Source organism: Archocentrus centrarchus, chromosome 14 (genome assembly GCF_007364275.1).
Source record: "Archocentrus centrarchus isolate MPI-CPG fArcCen1 chromosome 14, fArcCen1, whole genome shotgun sequence".
Lineage (NCBI taxonomy): Eukaryota > Metazoa > Chordata > Actinopteri > Cichliformes > Cichlidae > Archocentrus > Archocentrus centrarchus.
The window spans coordinates 38,026,609-38,051,425 of NC_044359.1; the positions used below are offsets into that span (position 1 = coordinate 38,026,609).

The 24,817-nt window shown below is 43.5% G+C and overlaps 2 protein-coding genes across 6 annotated transcripts in view; both read right to left on the reverse strand.

Annotated features, from left to right (window-relative positions):
• The window catches only part of amot (angiomotin), a 69,906-nt gene extending 65,567 nt beyond the window's left edge, over positions 1–4,339 (reverse strand). For 3 of the 4 annotated variants that reach the window (XM_030746869.1, XM_030746868.1, XM_030746866.1), the window contains exon 1: positions 3,752–4,017. The gene's annotated coding sequence lies outside the window, so the exon portion shown is untranslated. Of the gene's footprint in view, positions 1–3,751; positions 4,018–4,237 lie in introns of those variants that run through there. The other variant, XM_030746862.1, reaches the window with a different exon arrangement.
• Positions 4,340–7,613: 3,274 nt separating this feature from the next.
• On the reverse strand, positions 7,614–23,367 carry ska2 (spindle and kinetochore associated complex subunit 2). 2 transcript variants are annotated; one of them, XM_030745756.1, is made up of 7 exons: positions 23,209–23,367; positions 16,765–16,857; positions 16,094–16,267; positions 15,071–15,145; positions 13,954–13,996; positions 12,801–12,930; positions 7,614–8,550 (listed from the first exon to the last, which is right to left on the reverse strand). In XM_030745756.1, the coding sequence occupies exons 1-7, from the start codon at positions 23,314–23,316 to the stop codon at positions 8,424–8,426; spliced, it is 750 nt and encodes a 249-aa protein (XP_030601616.1). In that variant the 5' UTR covers positions 23,317–23,367; the 3' UTR covers positions 7,614–8,423. The 2 variants fall into 2 exon arrangements, with proteins under 2 accessions (XP_030601616.1, XP_030601615.1); XM_030745755.1 differs by having other exon boundaries at positions 16,094–16,270; positions 23,209–23,366.
• Between the last annotated feature and the right edge of the window lie 1,450 nt (positions 23,368–24,817).

Genomic DNA, 24,817 nt, shown 5'->3' on the forward strand with positions numbered 1-24,817 from the left:
GAGAATCTACACAGACATATCTTCCTTCAATAATTCTGAATTACACAAGCTTGATGACTTACGTAACTGTGTCTCTTGTGTTAAGGACTGGCTAGCTAACACCTGCCTTCAGTTAAACTCTAGTAAGACTGACACCCCGATCATTGCTCCGGATCAGAACGTTTCTTGGATCAAACACCTCGGTTCTCTGGGCTCCTCCTCCCAGCCCAGCCTCAAGTCAAGTCAAGTCAAGTTTATTTATAAAGCACATTTAAAACAACGACGTTGACCAAAGTGCTGTACAAGATCTGTAACCCCAAGGACTATACTAAATAAAAATAAAAAGCCTCAGAAACCTTGGTGTTCTGTTTGAACAAGTCAGTGTTTGAGGAATATTTCTAAGTTGAGGGCAATGTTATCCAAATCTGACCTGGAGATGACAATTCATGCTTTTATTTCCTCTTGTTTAGATTATTGTAATTCTCTTTTTACTTGTTTTAATAAATCTGCTGTCACTCGTCTCCAGCTGGTCCAGAATGCTGCTGCGAGGCTTTTGACTCATCACCGAAATGTTGACCCTTTTTTCTTCAGGCCAGAACCTCCTGAGGGTCCCTAAGACCCAGTTTAAACTGGGTCTAAACTTGGGGTGACCTGTCCTTTCAGGTAGTAGCCCCCAGGCTGTGGAACTCCCTGCCCCTGTCTCTCCGTGTGGCCGATTCTTTTAAAAAGCAGCTTAAGACACTTTTATTCAGACAAGATTTTAGTTAAATGTTTTACTTATTGTTTTTATCAGCTATTTGTATTTATTTTACTTACACACTGTAAAGCACTTTGTGATTTTATCTGTGAAAGGTGCTATAAAAATAAAGTGTACTTACTAACTTACATTATAGTAAGTAGTATAGTATAGTGTTTGATGCAGTGTTTTCTGTGGCAGATGTATTTTTCAGTTTTGCCTTTTGTAGCTTATATTTGTACCTCCACTCTGACTTGTCATAGATGTAATGTATGCTCATATTGAAGGCTTTTACAATAAAGACTGTGTTAACTAAAACCTCAAACATGTTTGCCTCTGCTGCAAAAGAGGGTTCCAATAAATCATGTGAAAAATTAAATGTGGTGGGGGAAGATGGGCTTAAAAAAATATGAATATGGAAGGGGGGGGGGGGGGGGGGGGCTTTGTCCTGCCTTGTGACAATGCAGCAGGTATGAAAGAGAGGTGAGAGAAAGCATCATTTGAAATCAATTATGGTGACCGTAATTTTAAACAGTAAGTCACCTCCTTTAGAAGAGCTCACTGCAGTGGCCTCCATGGACTATAAAAAGATGACCATGGACTCCTGGTTTGGGATGCTGACTTTTGAAGCATCAATATTAGCATTTTGGCTGCCTCATGTTACTTTTGTTCTCCAAAAAGACTTTCACATATTTGGAGCAGATGGTGGAATGCTAAGTTAACAAGCTTCTAGCAATATGCATTCATAAACTGAGTATGCAAAACACAACCCCAAGTATCTGCTAATCAGTCATGAGTAACACACTAATTCAATACCAGAATTTCACTCAGCAAAGGTCTGGTCTGTACAACACAACAACAATCACATAATTCCATTACAAATGCTCCATCAAGCACCATTAATACAGTGAAGCGGTTCAATGCAGTGACTCAGGGCCTGCTTACAGGAGAACAGCGGACTACAGGACACCTACGTCTGTGAGGAGGCTTTAAATCCTATTCTACATTTAACAGGGAGCCAGTGAAGAGAAGCCAGCATGGGAGAAATCTGCTCTCTCTTTCTGTGGAAGCTTGTTTCTGCCACAAAAATAAATAAATTAAAAAAAATATATATATATATATAAATTCTGATGGTCATTTGCTTGTTAACTGGAAGCAGAGGGCATCAGTTGTCCAGCAGATCAAAATGAAACCACTGATTCCTTTTATGCAGCCATTTTTCACTAGAAGGCATTCAAAGGTCAAAAAGCTGATGACAATTTGTTCATGTTTACTAGACACTGCTAGCTCACTGATACTGACACTACAGTGTTACTGGAGGCCAAGGTAATGTCTGTTTCTCAGATCTGTGGGGAGTACAAGAACATCAGTTTTATCTAAACTTGGAAGCAGGAAATCAGAGGTGATCCAGGCCTTAATGTCTGTGAGACATTCCTGCAGGTTAACGATCTGATGTGTGTCATCTGGCTTCATGGACAGATAAAGACTAACAGAGATAGACTGAGCATATTTAAGACTGAAGCATTACTTAATGGTAGGACTTCTTTGAGCAGTTTTATGAATTTTTATGCTTAAATAGTTTTTTGCTGATTTTAGCTTTGTTTTTTGGTGGTCTGGGAGCAGGGACCGACTCTGTGGGGATGGCAGGAGGAGAGAAGCTGCAGAGAGGCGTGTAAGACTGCAACTCTGCTTCCTGGTCTCAACCCTGGGTAGTCAGTTTTTAGGAGGGTTAATAAATTTGGCCAGATTTCTAGAAATGAGAGCTGCTCCATCCAAAGTGGGATGGATGCCGTCTCTCCTAACAAGACCAGGTTTTCCCCAGAAACTTTGCCAATTATCTATGAAGCCCACGTCATTTTTTGGACACCACTCAGACAGCCAGCGATTCAAGGAGAACATGGGGCTAAACATGTGGCTCCTGGTCTGATTGGGGAGGGGCCCAGAGAAAACTACAGAGTCCGACATCGTTTTTGCAAAGTTACACACCGAGTCAATATTAATTTTAGTGACCTCCGATTGGCGTAACCGGGTGTCATTACTGCCGATGTGAATTATTACCCAGAAGAACATCTAAAGAACTGCAAACCTCACTTGTCTCAGTTAAAGTCAGAGTTCATGATTCAGCAATAAGAAAATAAGTGAGCAAAAATGGCCTCCATGGGAGAGCTCCAAACAAACCATTACTGATCACAAAGAAGGCTGATGAATGAAGGCTCATCTCACATTTGCCTAAGAACATCCTGATGATCCTGAAGAATCCTGGGAAAATACTCTGTGGGCTGGAGACACAAAGCTTAACTTTTTGGAAGGTTTGAATCATTTCATAAAGATCACAGCAGTCAAACGTGGCCCGGTGATCACCTGATAACTCTGCAAGTTCTCCACAACTTGGTCTCAGCAGAGACCAGCTGGCCCTGTGCTATCCCCACCTGGTGTGAGGGTTGAGATGGGCTCAGGCCCCCACCCGGACCCTGGCATGGATGAGCAGCTCAGAAAATGAATGGATGGATTTACAAATTCAGATCTTACTTTAGCAACAAAAGATGCACATCTGCGTTTACAGCCCCAGCTTTGGTTAGCAGCCTGTCCGTGGTGCTTTGAACCAAGCAGCAAGGACTCACACACCCAGGAAGGACCCTCGGGGTAAGCATGTGAGCATTCACAGTAAAACCGGAACACAACACAACACACACTGTTTCATACTGGAAGGCCCTGAAGGAGCCCTGCGGCCCAGGAGCCCCTCTGATAAGGCTCAGTGAAGGCTACACCCACCTACACGTCATCGTACCCAGACTTTAGTGAACTCTTATTTAGGTCACTCATTAATTCACCGCACACGTCACTGCGCGGGGTGTGACGCCACCGTCAGTTACACAAAGTTTATTTAAGACGAGCTGAAAAATAAAATCTCTTTCTGAACTTGCAAACTTTGTTCAGGGTCGTTACCGTGAGCTGACAACGGGAAAACTGCCCCACTACAAACGGACCGTTACCGAGCTGTGTAGTCAGTAGAATCCGGACACACACACACTTTACCTGCACAACTGCGTTTATTTTCCAGGGCCGTGAATTCAGTGAAACATCCTTTTGTTGGTTTCCTGCGGGGCTGAAGCTCCTCCGGCGCCTGAACGCTCCCTCTGAACGCCCTAAGCTCGCGGCCGCTGCGCCATCGCGCTGCGCGGTTTATTCCTTCACCGGGAAAAGAAGTTTGTTCGCGGCCGCAAAGTCTTCATCCATACTGAACTGTAAAGAAAGAAGGTACATAAGAAGTAGTAGGAAGCACCCCCTCCCCCCCACTCCGCCTGGCCTGTAGTATGAGAAGAATGTCCATCCTCCCTCCCCCTCCTTCAGCTAATGGAAACTGCATGAAAAAGTTGTTTGGAGCAGGGAAATCCCTCCTCTCCTCTCCTCTCCTCCAGACTGGTCTCTGATAAGCTCCAGGCAGCAGAAGTAACAAATACACGGCTCTACATGAACCTAAGCACTAAATAAAGGACAAAGGTAGTAATTAAACATACTAACATTAAAGTTTTAGTATATTCTCAGCAGGAGAGTTCGTGCTGTAAAGTTTGAACAGTTTATTGTGGCGGGTTTGGCGTCCATGTTCACGCAGTGAGGAAGGGAAGAAACCAAGAAAGGACAGACGACAAAGGCGGCTTTGAGTTTCAGCACAGACTCCCTGCTACATTTAAGTGCTGCCGAAAATGTCGGGATTTTGTGAAAAGGTGCACATGCCAAATAATTGTTGGTCGTTAAGTTAGCGTTGCTTCCAGCATGAAGGTCGGGGGTTCGAACCCACCATCTACCTGGATTTACTTCACACCAGTCTGACCAAATCAAGACACAGTAATTAAATAGCTTAAGTGTGAAGCCCCACTCGGGCTCTATGACCAAATACTTTGGTGTGCGGACACGTGAGGTCTTGTGACTAGTGCTTCTTAAATATCAATCACTAATTAACCCCTCATTTACTACCTTGACTGTGGGAGGAACCCAGAAACCCACGCAGGTACAGCATGCAAACTCCCCCCGTTCATCCCTGGAGCTTTGGCTTGTATGGTGGGCTTATCATTTCTTAATGTTTGTTTCACTGATTTAACATTTTGGCTCTGCCGTCCTTTCTGTGACGTGGGTAAACAGCTGCAGGACCTCTGATGGAGACACGATTGGGCTCATCTGCGGAAGAACTACTGTCTCCTCATAGAGGTCATTATATGTAGAGCCATCTTCACCAGCAGGTGGCACTAAGCGATTATTTCACGCTGCACGGCTTTTATTCGACCCAGATGAATTTAAAGCAGCCGACAGGCCGGGGCACATGTTTGCTGCTGTGATGCAAACACAGCCTCTCCCATTCTCTGACACAGCACTGTAAGTGCATAAAATATAGCAATGATCAATAATATCAATAGCATCATTCTAGCCTTTTATCAGCACCATGGAAACAATCTCAGAGTAATGGATATACTTCACCAAACCCCAAACAGCTTCTTACAGGCAGCTGTAACATCTGCAAACATGGAACAAAGTGTCACAGTTCCCAGTCCTGTGTGTCCTGACACTTTCTGTTCTTCTTCTCACTCTTTTGCTCTGTCTTGATGTATGCATACAGGTGTGCTGTGTTTACCTTTTTCAGGGATGGTCCTCCGTGTTGCCCAGTCTCCCCCCATACCAGGGGCACAGCTGGTGGCAGGGCTTTGATTATTCCTGTGTTCTTCTTAAGGTTGAGGAAACCCTCCATTTGATGCCAGATCATTACACACACCTCATTAAAGTGTTGTGTAAACTCTGACTCTTAGTCTTGTCCACACTAATTAGGAAATTCAATGGGAATTTATTTGTTATTATCTCTTGGGGTGATATGGTACTATGAGGTCTTTGAGATAAGATGGGGCCTGATTATTCAAGACCTTGTATGTGAGGAGAAGGATTTTAAATTCTATTCTAGATTTAACAGGGAGCCAATGAAGAGAAGCCAATATGGGAGAAATCTGCTCTCTCTTTCTAGTCCCTGTCAGTACTCTAGCTGCAGCATTTTGGATCAGCTGAAGGCTTTTCAGGGAGCTTTTAGGACAACCCGATAATAATGAATTACAATAGTCCAGCCTAGAAGTAATAAATGCATGAATGAGCTTTTCAGCATCACTCTGAGAAAGGATGTTTCTAATTTTAGAAATATTGCGCAAATGCAAAAAAGCGGTCCTACATATTTGTTTAATATGTGCATTGAAGGACATATCCTGGTCAAAAATGACTCCTAGATTTCTCACAGTGTTACTGGAGGCCAAAGTAATGCCATCCAGAGTAAGTATCTGGTTAGACACCATGTTTCTAAGATTTGTGGGGCCGAGAGCAAGAACTTCAGTTTGATCTGAATATAAGAACATAAGAGCTGTAACATTAGTCTTCCTGCAGAATAGCTCTGTTTAAACAGTGTTAATATAGTGTAGGAAATATTTGAGAGGAAGTGACTGACAGCCTGAAAGCAGCAGCTTTTCTGTGTTTCTGGATGTGAAAAGCATTTTGAACCTCAGCAGAAATTTGACAGAAAACTAACGATTCAAATTCAGAGCACTGACATTTCAATGAAATTTTATACAGATAATGCACAAACTGTCAGGTGATGCCCACTAAAACAAATCCAATGATTGCTTTATTTGTATTTGTCATGATCCCTGCTCACCTTGTGTATTAGCCATGTTTCCTTCTTCTGTCTGAGTATGTGATAATGGTCCCTGTTTGTCACACCTTGTTGCAGGTGTGTCTGCTTACCTGTTCCCCATGGATCCAAGGCTGCCACAGAGAACATTCTGCCTTTTGTTTTATTATGCTTTAAAACATATCAAAATGCGCAGTGGGATTATTACATTAGTAAAGTCTGTGACAATGGTTTGCTACAGAATAGCTCCAATGGTCCAGATCCAGCAGTCAGCAGTGACTGTGGGATGAGTCAGTGTGGTCTGCTCTTAGTCTTCTTTGATTGGGTGACTGGAGTTTAGGTGGCTGAGAAAACCATTTTAAACGCCTCACATCTATCCTGACTGCCCAAAAAAGCAGCGTTCAGTGAGCACACAGAATGCTGATTTTCAGGGCGGGATTACTCCACTCAGAGGGTCTCCTAATCTGGCATAAAATCCAGAGTTCTGGTGGGGTTCCCACTTTTATGCTGTTCTGACTTATTAAATGGCACTTTTTTATATTTCTTTACCAGACATGTTGGATTGGTGTAACCAAAAGCTGTTTAATAATAAGTGTATATCAGCTAATAATATAATAATAGTAGCAATAACAATGACAATAATAAAATAACAAACTGTAAGTAAGTTGATATTTACAGTGAAACTTCAGCCCTAATTATGCAAAGCTCTAATATCTAATTAAACCAATTAAACCAAATATTTATAACTCTTATATTTCTGTCACTTAATCACATACAGATTACATTTAATAAACACTAAATATTACACTTTCTTCCAGATCCTTCATCCCTGCTTCTCCACTTCCATATTTCTTTTACTCCCTAAACCAGACATGATGGTGGAGAAGGCAATAATTATATCTGTTATATTGTAATTAGTATAAAGAGTAGTGTTACTATAACACTGATATCACTGATCATGATTATTATCAGCCTGCAACCCTTTCCAGAGATAGAAACACCTATTCAATGTTTTACACACACACACACACACACACACACACACACACACACACACACACACACACACACACACACACACACACACACACACACACACAGGAGCAGAGGACACTGAGTGACGTTCTGTTTAAACAGGAATCTTTGCACTGTTACCAGTTTGCTACTTTTAAGCAAGTTTGCCATTTAGGAGCATTTTCACAAGCATAAAATATGAATGACTGCACATCAAAATTTAAGTTAGAGCCAGATGAATTTATTCATTTGTATTTGTACATTTTTCCTTGTACAGCTGTACTCGGCACATTACCACCAACCAAACACCAACCAGCCCTTTGGTTCCAGCATGCTGCTTTTAAATCAAACACTTCCATTCCCTCAGCAGCCTTTTCTGATCCTCACCTCACAATCACACAGTTAGAAGCTGTGTCAGCCAGTTACTCATTCAAATTAGTTACAGCGGTGCATTGTGCCACCATGACAATGATACATTTTCCTCAATAAGCTTCTTTCTGGTTGTAGTATTTCAGTCAGGGAAAGAGTTCTTGTACTGAAATTAAGAAATATATTTGAACAACTTTACAAATGTGTTGAACAGGCAGACATTGAGCATCCTAACTGAATCATTCTGACTAACTCACTACATGAGTCATCTGTAAGACACCATTTGATGTAAAACACAAAAACTGCAAAATGGAACGCTTCAATATTCACGTGTGGGCAGTAGGGTTTGGTGAACCATTTACACACAATTCAGACAGACCATAAATATAAAATGAAAGCCACACTGTGCACAGTGAAGCTGCAGCAAGAACCAATGAGTAGCACTTTGAGAAAGCAGGGAGGGGACGTGTGCACAGCTAAAACAGATCTGTTACCTGGAATTGGACACAGTGCTGCACTTTGCTCCATCTCTGGATAACTGGAACAATAATCATCTACATCTGGATCAAAAGTATATCTAGTGGCCTGGATGTGTCCACCATGTCCTCAGAGTTTCTGCTAAAAAATTAAGCACATACTGTGACAGCAAGCATCCCATCATTGTCCTTACACCACAAGGCGAACGTGGCCTTTCCTGTCCAGCTCGACTACAGAGAGGTGTTGGAGGATCTTCAGTTTAGCATCACTCACATTCATCTTCAGCTGCTGCATCTTCTGCACGCTGAGTGATCCCCTGCATAGCACAATGGAAATGGACTGGCATTTATACACTGCTCAAAAAAAAGAAACACTTGAAAAGATTTCACTGGGGACAAAGTCATGCTGGATATCTATACTGACATGGACTGGGCAATGTGTTAGCAATGAAAACCTACAGAGGCTGAATTCAAAGACAGAGAGAACATGAAGCAGCAGGCAGGTCCATTTAGCTGAAATTTCATTGCAGCAACTCAAAATGGTACTCGGCAGTCTGTGTGGCCCCCACATGCTTCTGTGTGGCCCCCACGTGCTTCTGTGTGGCCCCCACGTGCTTCTGTGCGGCCCCCACGTGCTTCTGTGCATGCCCGATAATGTCAGGGCACGCTCCTCATGAAACAACGAATGGTGTCCCAGCAGATCTGCTCCCAGATCTGGACCAGGGCATCACAGCTCCGGGGCAGTCTAAGGTGCAACCTGGTGGCATTGGATGGACCGAAACACAATGTCCCAAAGAGGTTAGGTCAGAGAAACGTGGGGGCCAGTCAATGGGATCAACTCCTTCATCCTCCAGGAACTACTCTCACCACATGAGGCCAGGCAATATCAATTCAATTCCTATTTATTTATGTAGCACCAAAACATAACATCAGCTGCCTCAAGGCGCTTTGGATTGTGGGTAAAGACCCTATAATAATACAGAGAAAACCCAACAGTCAGAACGACCCCCTATGAGCAGCACTTGGTGACAGTGGGAAGGAAAAACTCCCTTTAACAGGAAGAAACCTCCAGCAGAACCAGGCTCGGGGGGGGGAGGGGGGGGGGGGGGTGTATCATCTGCTGAGGGGGGGGGGGGGGGGGGGGGGGGGGGGACAGAGATGAATAATAACTAATGATTAAATACAGAATAAAGTACAGAGAAAAGAGGTGAATGAAAAGAAACAGTCAGTGCATTGTCATTTTTATCAGTTATTATAATGTTTTTCTAGTCTTACAGACCACTCAAAACACTACGAGACTACAACTCACATTTAACATACATTAACTGTGCACACAGTGAATATTTAATCATCCTTTCAGAATAATTATTGTAGGGTCTTTACCTTAATAAAGTGCCTTGAGGCGACTGTTTGTTGTGACCCAAGTATAACAAAGACTTCATTGGTGACTTTGCTGATTTCCTGTTTTAATAGTTGGTGATTTTAATATTCATGTATGCTGTCCTTTGAAGCCATTGGCCAAAGATTTCCTGCATCTTGTTGTCTCCTAACTTTGTACAGTCTAGTCCAACACAGGACCGTGGGCACACTCGACCTTGTTTTCAAGGATTCTTTATTGTCATTTGTTTGCAGTGGAACAAACTCTGTCCTCAGGTCCCAGTGGTGCCCATGTGTAACATTTATGACAGTTTCAGTCATTTGAAGAAGAATCAACATAAGTAACAATAATAGAAAGAAACTATATACATATATACACACATATACATTTATGCATACCTTTATATCTACACACACACACACCCTCGCACAAATACATACACCTGTGTGTATATAAATAAATAAATATGGAATTCAGGATGCAGGTGGCCCTTTTCCTGCATCTGGAGGTGTAAATGTTGGTGGTGGTGGAGAAGCAGCCCTCACCACCCTCTGCAGAGCTTCCTTCTCTGCTGCAGAGCAGCTTCTGTGCCACACAGTGATGCAGGAGCCCAGGACGCTCTCCATCACACATCTGTAGGATGAGGAGAGGACTGAGCTTCAGAGTCCAGCGTACCTCAGCCTCCAGAGGAAGTAGAGGTGCTGGTGTGCCTTCCTGACCAGACTGGAAGTGTTGTCGCCCCAGGTGAGGTCGTTACTTAGGTGAACGCCCAAGTACCTGTACCTGGGGACCACTTCCACCTCAGATCCTCCAATGTGCAGGGGGAGGAGGGGGAGTCTGACTCTCCTGAAGTCCACGATCATCTCCTTTGTTTTTGTCACAGTGATGCAGAGATCGTTCTCTCTGCCTCAACCCTCCAGGTGTTCCACCTCCTGCCTGCAGCCGGACTCATCATTGTTAGCGACGCAAACTTCACAATATGACATCCTGGGTGTTTTACTGAGCAGTCATATGTGAGCAGGGTGAACAGGAGAGGGCTCAGCACACAGCCCTGGAGGGGAGCCAGTGCTGAGGATGATGGGGGAGGAGGAGACGTTGTGGATCCTCACAGATTGCGGCCTGTTCACCAGGAGGTCCAGGACCCAGTTACAGAGGGAGGAGCTCAGTCCAAGGGTGAGCTTAATTTATGGTTTTACCATTTTCAACTTAGAGGTTTGTGCTGCTGCTCTTTCTGCTCGTTGCCTTTGACGTGTCTTTCTTTTGTCATATGTCAAATCTCGTGTTTTTAATTCCTCCACTGCTGCTCAGTTCTCCGCAGCCTTTAATGCTGCGATCAGCTCTTCTTCAGACATTGAGGTATTCGCCTCTCAATTCAGCCGGACCTGCCTGCCTGTCTTAGATACCGTGGATCCACTGAGATTTTCCGAACCTTGATCTGAGCCTTGGATGAATGATGCTACGCGCACTGCCAGGCATGAGTGCAGGAGAGCTGAGCGAAACTGGAAGAGGGACAGGTTATGGGTGTCCTTCCAGTTCTTATGTGACAGCTGGCATTTTTCGTCAGAAAACTGTGAAAGCTGCTAAATCTCTACTTTATTCGACTGTCACAATCCTCAAGTTCTTTTTCAAATTGTAAATTCTGCTCTAAACGCACCACAATCAGATTACCTGGAGAGCTCCATTGAACTGTGTGAGAACTTCATGAGCTCTTTTATCAATAAGGTTGCCTGTCAGTTTGAGTCTTTGAGCGATATCATTGGTCATATGAAGCCAAATGACCTCATTCCACCTCATCTTTTTAAAGAGCTCCTTTCCACCTTGGCACCATACGTGCTTAATATGATTAATGTGAGCTTAGCTAAGGGTACAGGGCCTGCCAGCTTTAAGAATGCAGTGGTGTCCCCACCATTAAAAAACCTGGCTTAATTTTAGCTGATCACCAAACTCCCCTCTCTTTCTAAAATTCTGGAAAAAAAATTGTCTGCTGCCAGCTGAGTTCATTTTTAAATAATCATGACACCCTGGAGGTGTTCCAGTCTGGTTTTAAATCCCGTCACAGTACCGAGTCGGCACTGTTGCAGGTTTTTAAGGACGTTCTTTTAGCCACTGACTCTGGTGTTGCCTTGGTCCTGTTGGACCTAACAGTGACCTTCGATGCAGTGGACCATCACATCCTCCTGTCTGGCCTGGAAAACTGGGCGGGCATTAAGGGTGTTGTTTTAGATTGTCAGATCCTACCTATCAGAGAGAAGCTTTTGTGTCCGTATTGGTGCTGATGAATCTTGTGTGGCACCCGTTACATGTGGGGTGCCTCAAGGCTCTGTACTTGTCCCTCTTCTCTTCTCTCTGTACCTACTTCCAATGGGATGAATTCTTAGAAGACACGACATCGCGTTCCCCTTTCATGCAGATGACTGTCAGATTTCTGTGCCACTGAAGCAGCAAAAAGCATATTCTGCAAACCATGTCAGAGCGCACTGAGACATCTAGGCGTGGCTGTCCACAAACTTTTTGCACCTGAACGATTTGAGATTTTAATTCATGCTTTTATCACAGTTCGTTTACTGCAATGCACTTTATGTTGGGCTCAGCCAGACACTACTTACCCGACTACACATGGTACAAAATGTTGCTGCTTGACTTTTAGTTGGTGTCAAAAAAACGTGAACACATTACACCATTTTTAGCTTCGCTTGACTGGCTCTGAGTTCGTTTTAGGAAATCCTTTTATTTGTTTTTATACGTCTTCATGGCCTCGCCCACCATATCTGTCTGACCTGCTCCACCTGCACCCCCCCCTCACGTTCACTCAGGTCAGCTGATCTGTCACTGCTGACTATCCCAAAGACAAAGAGGAAGCTGAGAGGTGACCACGCTTTTCAGTGGCTGCCCCCAAACTGTGGAATGATCTTTGTACAGCAGGCAGTCTGACTACTGTCTGCTTTTAAATGCTCTTTAAACAGATTTACTCTCGTTGACTTTTAACTCAGTCTGAGATGTTGGTTGTAATTGTTCATCGTTTTAACTGGTTTTATTGTTTTACTGCTCTAACCACTGTCTTCTACACTTTGTTTTGTTTTTTAAATGTATTTTAAACCTGTGTACAGCACTTTGTGATTTGGTGCTATATAAATAAAACTCCTTTTAGAATTCATCACCCAGTTTATAATAATCACGTTGTTCTCCAACCTGTTACTTTTGCCGAGATGCTGCTGCAGCTGCTCGTAGAAGGTATTGAGGTCAGCCAGCTTGATGTTGGAGCGTATGCTGTGTGGAACGGTCTCCAGCATGGCTGCAGTCAGCTTCTCACACTCACCACCTGAGGATACAACGATAGATCAGACACACGGTTTAAGACGTTCATTATTCATTCATTTATCACGCTGTTCTAACTGACCTAAAAGCAGTAAAAAAGGGTTTTGACAGCTGTTGAGACATTTCTGAGATTTCTGGTGAAGGGAGGAACACCCTGTAACCCGCACACAGAGAGGTCTCGAAGGCTGTATTGTTTCATATGCTAAACGATATTGTCATAAATAGGAACATCTTGTTTCAGGGTGATGCTGAAAAATAGTTCTGACATTTCCTGCTTTTAGACAAACTGAAAAGGTGTACGCACTCAGCGTTGCTGCCACCACTTTCTACATACAGTTGTGGTCAGAAGTTTATACACACTTACCCAAACTGTACCCTCACATGAGAGGAAATATTCAACCCAGGAACCACCAAGGCTCAGGCCTGCCATGAACTGGAAACTGCTGGAACAGCAGCTTCACCGTCCACAGTGAGGCAACATCATCACGGACTGAAAGGGTGCTGACAAAGAAAAAGCACCTGCTCCAAAATCAGCACCTTCAGGTTCAACTGAAATTTGCAGCTGCCCTTCATGGATGGTTTTATGGTCAGATTGAGCTGTTTGGCCACAATGACTAGAGGTATGTTTGGAGGAGCAACAGTGAGGCTTTCAAACCTAAGAACACAGATCCAACTGTCAAACGTGATAAAGACAGCATCATGCTCTGGGGCTGTTTAGCTGCCAGTGGTACTGGTATACTGCACAAAGTGGACCTCAACCCTATTGAAAATCTGTGGACTGTGCTTAAAAGCAGAGTCTGTGCCAGGAAAGAAAAGTGGCCTGAACATACCAAGACGATCATAAACGATGTGATAACAGGACTAAGACTCTACAATCTGACACAGAGGTACAAACCAGGGCTGATTTAAAGTGGCTCAGAATGTTTACGTCGTAGATCAATGAGAAACACTTCAACATTCAACTGAAAGAAACAAAGAGGTTTCTCAATGGCACTGTCCAAAGAAGACTTGAAGGTGACAGACTCACTCTGTGGCTGCTCTTGGTCCGAGGCTGCTACAGCGGAAGGCACCTGGAACAAAACATTCAGTTAGTAACAGCAACGTCTGTTTAGTGATTATGAACGCTGCTGAGAGGGTTACGGAGCAGAAACTTTTAAGCTGCCAAGAAAAGTCCTGATTACTCTGAATCTTAATCTGCACAGAACTCAGTGTGAACACAGGAGGTTTGCAGTTACATGCTGAGTCAATGCAGGCAACACATTCTTGCTGTATGGGTTTTAATTCCCACATACTAGAATGTTAAAGAACAAATCTGATGTAAGTTTTAAAGCCTGAGCAGAACAACGTGGGCTTCATAGATAACTGGGAAAGTTTCTGGGGAAAACCTGCTCTTGTTAGGAGGTTTGGATGGAGCAGCTCTCATTTCTAGAAATCTGTCTGAATTTATTAAACCCCCCAAAACATGACTACACCAGGAAGCAGAGCTGCAGTCTTGCATGCCTCTCTGCAGCTTCTCTCCTCCTGCCATCCCCACAGAGTCGGTGCCTGCTCCCACACACCAAAAAACAAAAAACTATTTAAGCATAAAAATTCAGAAACAATAAATAATACAGCTTCATCAACTGCACCAAAGAGTGAAACAGTGAAATGTGGATTATTAAACAATGATACAGAGAGAACTCAAGAGTCAAAACGACCCCTTATGAGCAAGCATTTGGTGTCAATGGGAAGGAAAAACTTCCTCAATTAACTCACGTAGTTTACAATAAGGGTGGTAAATATTTCTATTTATTAGCAACTTTTAACAAACAAAATATCTATAAAGCTCTAAACCTTTGCAAAATTAAGCTCAGGTCTTGATAAGAGTCGATTTTTTTAGTAGTCACTTTAGCACTCTGGTCAGCAAGGCTAAAAAAGCATTATATAAATGCCAGTAAAGTTCCATTTCAGTTCCCTTATGCTATCAGGAAAGAGTAAGCCACACCTACATGATTAAGGAAAAAGTGTATGAGAGATGAGATAAGCCAAGTTACTGAAACTAGTGTTCCTCCTGTTAAGCTCTCACTGAAGCAAACCAAGGACCTACTTCCAGTTAATTATCAAGAAACTGCTGTTTTAAGGTTTCAGGGAGCACACTGGCTTACCTCAGCTGTGGTGTGACTGACAGGAGCACTTAGCAGTGCTGCAGACTCTTGCTCTGACTGCGTCAGTGTCTCAACCTGCAGAAACACCAACAAGGAAATAAAGGAGATCCCAAATGTAAACTTTAAGAAACACAAGGAAGAAAAAAATTCAAGAAAAATAAATAAAATGTGTAGAAATACAGACCAGAAACTATATCAGGGCAAGAGTTTGTAAACAAAGCTGGATTATATTGCAGAATATTTATACAATATTTAATTATATTTTGTGTAAAATTTTGTTTTTCAGTTTTTAAGGAAGTCAAGAGGCCATTGGGCCTCCTTTACATACAGATTATTGATAGAGCTGCAATAACTGCACAATACCTGGAGGCTGTGATTTACAGGATGAGCACACTTCCTGTGGCCTTAATTTTAATAGATGGTTTTAATCAAAACAAATCTCACACTTGGGTCTGATGCGTAGGCAGATGCAAACCGTAGGGCCAGTGAAGGTGCTCTTTGTGAGTGACATTGAAATCTGATACCATTTCAACATTAATGGCCAGGAAAAAAGAGCTGAGTTAACAGGTAATTATACAGAGAGAAAGGTTCGAAAGACTGAATGACCACAATCACTGCTCTCACTTTAAAGTTAAACACAGTGCATCTTTTCTCTCATCAGTGTCATAATGTCACACACAGCTGACAAGATTCTGCTGCCTGTTAAGCTTCACCCTAGCATCAGTTATAAGGATGCAGTTCTCATTTGAGTCATCTTTTTGTTTAGCTAAATATTCATTCCATGATTTACTGTAATGTAAATCCACTAAGGGCCTCTGCAGATCAATGATCAATATTAGCCATTTCATGCCTGAAATCTTTGTTACTTTGACACAAACGTCACTCGGGTGCTTCTGCGACTATGAGCCAGGCTCTTCTAATAACAGTCATTTGTAACAACTTTAGAATATAAAAGTCCTCCATAATACTGTTACATCTGTACACTACGTGTATTTTAATGGTAATGAATATTTGTGTGGGTACCTCCACATCAGTGGTCTGTTCAAAGTGCTGAATCAGCTCCATAACGCTGCTGAGGTTGTTTCTGATGGAGTCCATAGTGTCTTTCTGGGCATTAGTGAGTTCCTTCACCTGAGAGCACAGCGCTGAGTGTTTGGACTTGATAGTCTTCAGGTTCTCCAGCATCATCGCCGGGTTCTTCTACAAGCACAGTGTCAATCATCAGCCCACAGACTTCATGTTCAAATGCTTCCTTGATTTTTTAAATATGTGCCACCTCAAATATCCATAAAGCAGACTCTGTTCATCTGGCTGTACCGTTTTCAGTGGCAGCAAGATCCAAGTGACAACTGGCTGCCACTGATAACGGCACAGCCAGATGAACAGAGTCTGCTTTCCTTATTGAGAATGCATCAGTAGCTCATGTATGTTCTATTATGTTGCCTTTGGTTTTCCCTCAGCTCACTGGCTGTTTGCCTTATCTTAAATGTAAATGTAGTATGTTCTACGTGTCTGTTACGCAGCTGCTCATCGTGCCTTTTCATATTTGTGAGGAGTTAACAAAGTGACCTGTGTTTATACTGAGTTAACATCCAGTAATTCACTGACAGCCGTTTAACGTCCTGGACCAGCTGCAATGAAAATGTTCCTGTCTGCACGTGTCAGGAGAAACTGCAGCTCAGTGGTGTCATTACCTCAGCTGGACATCCGTTTTCTGCAGCGTTGGTGATGAAGTCCAGCTTCATCCGCTTCTCAATGTAATCCAGGTCTGCCTCTGCCTTCAGGAACTGAAAAGTCACACTGTGTCACACTTTGCACCAAACGTCCTGTCCCACACTTCCCACTGCTCACAAGCACGGCTGCTTTCTTTGGAAAGTTTTTGACCCGTGCTGAGACTATCTATGTTTCAGAAGCACCCAAAAAAAAACAGGAGTCTGACCTGAGTTAAAGGGAAGCAGGAAATTTTATTTATGAAGCACTTTGCACAGACAGAAAAGATATAAATACAGGAATTAAATACCATAATAGCCAATAAAAAAATGCAATAGAAGATGGACAGGTAGTTAAAATAAATAAAATAATAAAAAATTATTATTATTAAATAAAATTCTCAACTGAAAGCTGTTTAAACACAAACGTTTTTAACATCTTCTGAAAAAGGCCAACAGAGCCCGGTTTATAAAAGACTAGCAGCTGTCTAAGCCAATCACAGGTCTGAAGTAACCAGGCTCACGTCCCTCACAACCTGTTACCATGTAACATTATTTACATACATATGAAGTTATTCGGAACGTGCAGACACTGATGTGCGGACAGCAAAACAATAACATAAAGGGTGTGTTAGTGTTAGTGTGTTGTGTTACCACCTGCTCATAAGACCCCTTCGGTCAAGTTGCCAAGTCTGGAACTGAAGAGATGAACATCATTCTCCCAGAAGATCATCCTCATTTGGTGTTTTGATGATGGACATAACAGTCTAATATGATCCAATATAAACCCAACTGAACCTCTGTGGGAGGCATGTGTGCCACTGCCCTTCAGATCTGAGGCCAGTATAGGAAGCAGGATTTCATCAGAGGTTTTCTTTTGTTCCTGGATCACAGGGTAGGTTCCAGATAAGGGAACATGTATGAAATCAACTCACACTGACCAACCAGTTCTCCAGAAAAATAGTGTCGCCATCCCTGGAAGATCCCTCAGAGCAGTGTGGACAGTAGAAGGAATTAAAGTTTTCCAACTCTTCCCTGATGATCAGTAAGAAATACAGATTCTTTATTCCTTGATTTTCTCCTGTTGGTTGCAAATAACTTCACAAATTTACTGTTGTATAAGCTTCAATATATGAGCCTAAAACAGAACTCCTGTTTGCCCCTGCTGACCTCAGATCAAATCTGCACACAGACCAAGCCTGTGTTTAAACTCGGGTTTATATTCACTCTGTACTCTCAGACTCTTAAACACCAGCTGGCTTCAGATGAAAGAATAAAGACTAAAACTGTCTTAAACATTAATTTGAAACAGTTATAATCCATCAGTTTCCACATTTCTTAATGCTGTGATATTGATTACTGATGTTGGGTTAACTTACAGTCTGCATTTTTACCAACTTGCTTTCCTGGATTCAAACAGGTCAACCTTTATGAATACAGAAGGTCTTTTCCATTCAAAATGAGCCATTCTGTAAATATAGTACTGTGCAGTCATGCCCGCAGCAGCTGGATCCTTCAGTCTGTTATATTTAACCTCTTCATATTTTTGCTGTAGTATCGTTTATCCTCTCTTGTAAAATCATACATAATTGTGATTGGCCAATTCAACTCAGATTTATTTATATAGCACCAGATTTTGTGAACAGGAATGGAAACGGCTGTGTGAAGACATCCTTTAAGAAGAGGGAGGAACAAAGGGTGATGTATAAGGTGCGTACAGGTGGGCTACATCTTGTACAGAAGGAGCAATCTGAAAGGGAGGAGATTGCAAGTGGGGCGGTGCAGCTGTTCAGCATCAGACGGTAGTCTGTAGGATGGTTTTGGAAATCAGAAGAGGAAGTGAGAGGAGGCAGAGTTAAGGATTAAATGGTGGAAGCTGAAGAAGAACACGATGCACAGAGTTCAGGATGAGCTGAGAACGGGCTCTGGGTGGTAGGGAAGAGTACCAGATGACTGTGCTGAGAGAAACTGCTAAGAAGGTGTTTGGTGTAGCCCTCTGGACAGAGACAGAAGACTTGGTGTGGAATGAGGAAGCACTGGAAAGTATTCAAAAGAAGACGTTTGCAGTAGGGAAAAGCAAAAGTGTGACAGTCAGTAGATAGATGAGGAAAGTAAAAAGAGTACGGGAGGCGACAGCAAGGGAGAGGTAGCAAAGGAAAAAGCTTATTTTATGTGAGGCTGGACACTAAGGAGGGAGAAAAGGAACTTGTCACCCTTTGGCTAAGCAGAGAGATTGAGCTGGAAGGATATGCAGCAGTTAGGATGAGTAAGGATAAGATGGAAATACAATCTAAGAAGATGGAAGCACTACTTTGAAAGTAGCTGATGAATGTAGAAAACGACAGAGAGGAGGATGGATGGAGGACAGTTAGTGAATCAGGAAGTGAGGGCAGCTATGAAGAGGATGAAGAGTAGAAGGCAGCTGGTTCTGATGACATACCTGTGCAGGTATGGAGATGTGTAGGAGAGAGGGCAGTGGAGTTTTTAACTAGACTGTTTAACACAATCCTGGAGAGGAAGCCCGAGGAATGGAGAACAAGTGCACTGGTACCAATTATCAAGAACAAGAGAGTTGTTGAAGCTCTTTAGAGAAGAGGGATGATGATCAGTGAGCAGCAGTGTGGCTTCATGCTGAGAAAGAGCACCACAGAGGTGATGTTTGCTGATGGAGAAGAACAGAGAAGGTCAGAAGAAGCTTGACTGTGCCTTTGTAGATCTAGAGAAATCAGATGATAGGGCACCAAGAGAGGAACCGTGGTGCTGCATGAGGAAGTCAGGAGTGGCAGAGAAGACAGCCAGTAGAAGCAAGAGAGAGGGAGAAACAATGAGAGGGAGAAGCTGGAAAGGTGACCGTGCGAGGAGTAGAGGTAGTGAAGCCAGATGAGTTTAAATCCCTGGGATCAGCCAGCCAAAGCAAAGGAGGTGAAGAAGAGAGTGCAGGCAAGGTGGAGTGGGTGGGTGGAAAGGAGTGCCCGGGGTGATCTGTGGCAGGAGAGCAGCAAGAGTGAACGGGAAGGTTTACTTATACACTTTGGAGATGGTAACACTGACAAAAGGACAGGAGGCCGAGTTGAAGATGTTAAGGTTTCCACTGGGAGTGATTAGAAATGAGTCCATCAGAGGGACATCTCAGGCTGAGCAGCTCGGAGACAAAGTCAGAGGGACATGGCTGAGATCGCTGGACATGTGCAGAGGAGGGAGAGAGGATATACTGGACAAAGGATGTTGAATATGGAGCTGCCAGGCAGGAGGAAAAGAGGAAGACCACAGAGAAGATCCATGGATTTGGTGAGAGGTCATGCAGAGGACGGGTGTGGCAGAAGAGGACGTAAGATGGAGGCAGATGATTCACTGTGGCAGCCCAAGAAGGAGCAGCTGAAAGAAGACGCAGAAGAAGATGAAGGTGATTACTCAAGCACTGACGATCCTTCCTATGGACCAGTGGACCCCGGCAAGCCCACAAAATGACCTCCGCACCACCAGATCTCATCATTGTGGGGGGTCAGGGTTCAAGTTATTCTTTTAATTTGTTTTTCAGGGTCTAAATATTGTTTTCAACCTTTCTTTAACCAGAAAGTGAAACTCTTGAAATTAAGAATTTGTTCTGCGGGGCTGGTGGCGAGGTGGGAAAGAGAGGTTCAGTGAGCAATGTCAGATGGAGCTGCTGCACAGCAGCTAATCAGCTGACACCCCACACAGACAACAGAGCAACCAGAGCCACATCAGGCTGCAGAGCAAACTGAAGAAGGAAAGAGAGCACAAATGTGTGCACAGAGTAAATAAAGTAGAGACTGCCAGCTGCTCTGAGGTCTGTCAGGCAAGAGCTACTATACCGCCAACAGCTGAGGAGCTCCACAAGGGACAGTGCTGTCTCCATTCCTGTTCACCTTGTACACCTCAGACTTTCGGGGTCACCTACAGAAACAGGCCCTGCCCACATGTACACAGGTATTTTGGGGGAGGGAAACAAAAAAACTGATTTTTCTATGTATTTTTACCTTTTGTCCACAGGCAAATTCAGATCACTGAAAAACTCCTTTCAGGCTAAAGACTTTTAGAAACTGCTCCTGCTGTATATCAGGACAAGGAAACCAAAGATTTTGTCTTAAAGGAGTAGGGCTGCAACCATTCCTGGAGTAACTCGATTAATTCGATCATTAAAATCCTCGACACACATTTGTTTGCTTCGATCCTTCGTTTAAACTCTGCAGCTCAGCTGTCTCTGTGTAAGCGTTTCATCCACATTAGCAGCGTTAAAGTTCTCCGTCGCTGCCAAGGATCCATCGTTTGGAAGAAAAAAGGACCCTTTAACACCGAGTGGATCATCGCCGACACGTCTTTCTACGCCTCCACTGCTCTCTACACCCCGTGTGTGTGTGTGTGTGTGTGTGTGTGTGTGGTGCTGAGAATTTCAGCTGTAGCTACCAGAATGGATCGCTATCACCAGTTTGCTAGCAGGCACCGCCATTAGCACTAGTGATCATTTGGTAATGACGAAAAAACCCCGCTCAGCACCGAGGGGCTCCATCAATATGTTTTTATGCTTTAATCTCTGATTAGCAACTAAAATAGACCTGCAGTGGAAACATATTTAGGAGGACGCACGTGAATACAAAGCATTACAACATTAAGCGCATGCAGCCTCCAGTTTTTCAACAAAAACACCAATAACACAACAGCAGCAGCTGTTTTACGTGCAGTCTGCGCAGCACCAAGAGGCGGAGACGGTATAGAGACGGCTGGATCGAAAGTTAACGTTTTTCTCGGGTCCAAAGCAGCAGCAGCGCTTTTTCCTGTAACCATTAAACATTTACTGGGAAACAGCTGGAGGTCCTTCATCAACCACCTGATCAGCAACATGAAGAACAGAGAACTTTGCAGCTGCTCCATCCACACAGAGAAAAATCTGCAGTTAAGCTACACGTTATAATATACAGATGAATAAGACAAAGGTATTTCTTATCTGATTACTCGATTAATCAATGGAATAATCGATAGAATACTCAATCACTAAACGAATTGATAGCTGCATCTCTATAAAGGTGTGCACCTTTTTCTCCTTTTCTGACATCATACTGTGCACCCTGTTATTGTTTGTAAGCATCCAAAGTGTTGGAGATTATTACTCGTGGTAAGCACCATCTGCTTGGCTGAGCTGGTGACACCATCAAAGATCGGCAAGGCCGGGGTCAAAGTGGACACGTGTTGCTGTGGCAGAGCGGTGGTCAGTGATCACACATCCATCACGGACCATCGTCACCACCCTCTGCACTGCCTGCTCCCACAGCAGAGCATCATCTGTCCTGTTCAGTGTTTCCACACTTCACTATCACAAAACCTAACACACACTTAGCTTCACAGCGTTACACTGCACCTTTACACTGAGACACTTAACCTCATCTGACATCAGCTGGTTTAATTATTTTACAGGGTTTTGCTTTTAAATATTTTACTTATTATTATTAATAGATTTAGTTAAAATTATACTAATTTTCCTTTATAGTATTTATTTTGATTTCAGAGTAGTAGATACTCATTGAAATATTTGTTTTATTTTATTGAGCCATAAACCATTCACTTATATAAACTATTAGTTTGTCATATTTATTTTTAACTGCTGTAACAAAACAAAACTACAGTTCTGAGATATGTCCTGTTTGATCCACTCTGAAAACGCAGCTGCTCTTTGCAGTTTTCAGATGCTTTGACAATACTATTGCACTACTAGCTGTCTGATACAGTAGTGCAATGAAGTCAGAGCATCTGCCCACAGCTGGAGCTCCGGAGACCGGAAACTTTGGCCGGGCTTCACGCTCGTCCCGGGGGCACTACTGTTAGGGTTAGTCGGGCTGCAGTGAACATCCTCCCCTTTCCTTTATTCGCTGCTTTGTTTAACTAGAATATGAAACAGTGAGAATGTACCACAGTGAGTATGTGCTGTGAGTACTTCATGTTGTCACTAGTACACGGAGCCACGCGCTGAAACAAACGCGTCTGAACGGCGACGCTGAAAAACTACAGCCTGTAAACAAACGTGGTAAATAAGTGAGCGCAGGTCAGCGATAATAACGCTACACCGTTCCGCTGCTGCGGACAGCCCCGATCAAACCAAGCCGCCCCGTACTTGTTCCGGTGCCGCTCGCGCTCAAACTAGCAGCCGCTTCACGAGCGCACGTTCCGGTGAGCCAGCCCCGCGCGGATGTTGGAGGCTGCAGCGGGCTCCGGGCTCCTACGGCGGCTGCGGTATTTGATGTAACGGGAGGCAGGCGGGCCTGCTGCCGCAAAGGAGTTTGAATTGTTTAAACAGAGAATGTCCGCGCTGACGGCGTGAGCCGCACAAAGCGACGGTCAGCCGCGAGTGTCCGTTCAACAGCGGTAAGATAGAGCTGAGGAAAAACGTAACGGAGGGGAAAAAGACTCTGTGCTTACCATCGCCTCAAGCTTTTCAACTGTTGTCTCCATGTTGAATAGTTTTCGGCCTGAATGTGGGCGCTGTGATTGGCCAGCTGTCAGGAACGGAGAGAGCCGATTGGACATCTGTATGAGCCCAGCGCTGTGTGAAAGTGTCCGCCATGTTACTTTCAGTCTTCCTCGGAACTCTTCATTCTCATATGTATTTATTTACTGTTTGCGCCACCTGTTGACTTGGAGTGTGTGTGTGTGTGTGTGTGTGTGTGTGTGTGTGTGTGTGTGTGTGTGTGTGTGTGTGTGTGTGTGTGTTGGGGGGGGGGGTGTATTTCCAATGATTAGTCTTGCTAACACATGTTAGGATGTTCCAGGTAGTTAAAGGTACACTCAGTTGTTTGTTGACAGTACTTAATACAAAGTTGTACTGATTAGTGTGTAGTTACAGCTTCCCATAAACTGATGCAGTCTCAGAAATGTGGAATGAATCCATGAAAAATGCAGAGGAGCAGGCAGCGCTCTGTGGAAGCTGCCATGTTGCTGCAATCCTGAATGCAGCGGCCAGGATGGACGTTGCTGTTTTTAATGTCCAAAGTACACCAAAGGTGGAGAGGTCGTGTGCATTTGAGCGGCCCAGAGGCAAATTTTAATTTGTGTTTGCACCTTCAGACTCAGGAAACATTATATCTTGAATCTTTATATATAAAGGATCATAGCTGTGTTTTATCATCTGAAACGGGCTCCCCTTCATCAAGGAAGCAAAAGGAAAGAGACAACACGAGTAGCATCTTCTTCCTGCCTCGTCTCCAGAACTGAAGTCAGGACTCTCACACACACAGTGATAGGATCCTAAAAATCACACTTTCCAGCGGATGAACAGGTATGAGTTTATTTCCTCAGCCTCAGAGGCCAACAGAGCCACTGCAAACAAAGTTTCACAGGATCTCCTCAGCAGCTCGCCTCAGGATCACTGCAGCAGTCCTCTGACTCGTCCACTCATATTGAATTTCTTTCACAAAGTTTTACGAGCTCCTGCAGAGTGAATAGATGAGGATGTTTCTCACAGCACAGCTGAGGTGAACAGGGTCACTCTCTACAGATGAGCAGCAGCTGTTTGAGGTGACTCGGGGGTAAAAACGTAAAATACCGTGAACTACTGAACCGTATCTGTTTGTTCTTTCCTCACTTAGTGCAAAGTGTTGATATTATTCAAATCACTGATTCTTGAGAGTCGGGACTAAACATGTCCTACTCAGAAAAGTCTCATTTATATTAAGAATCGAGACATTTTTAACCTTCTGGGGCAGAAACTTTCCAACTGTATGTTCTGTATTATTGTACCTGCCCTCAGCAAGAGGTCACAGCATCGACCCAGCTTTAAAAACAAAGGAGAGCCCTGCTGTGGATCCTGCTTCTGAAAGGAAGGAGACCCCCCCACAGCAGCCAGTGGGGTAAAGGAGGTTTTATGGAATCTTTTTATCACAGTCTCATATTTGGGCCTTTTTCCTTCATTCACACTGATCAGAGGACGGACTGAAGATTTTACCGGTTTTGCCACAAAACAAAATATTATTTATTAAAAACTAGGTAAATTACTATATTTACTTAAAAAAAAAAAGGCACCTCACCGTCA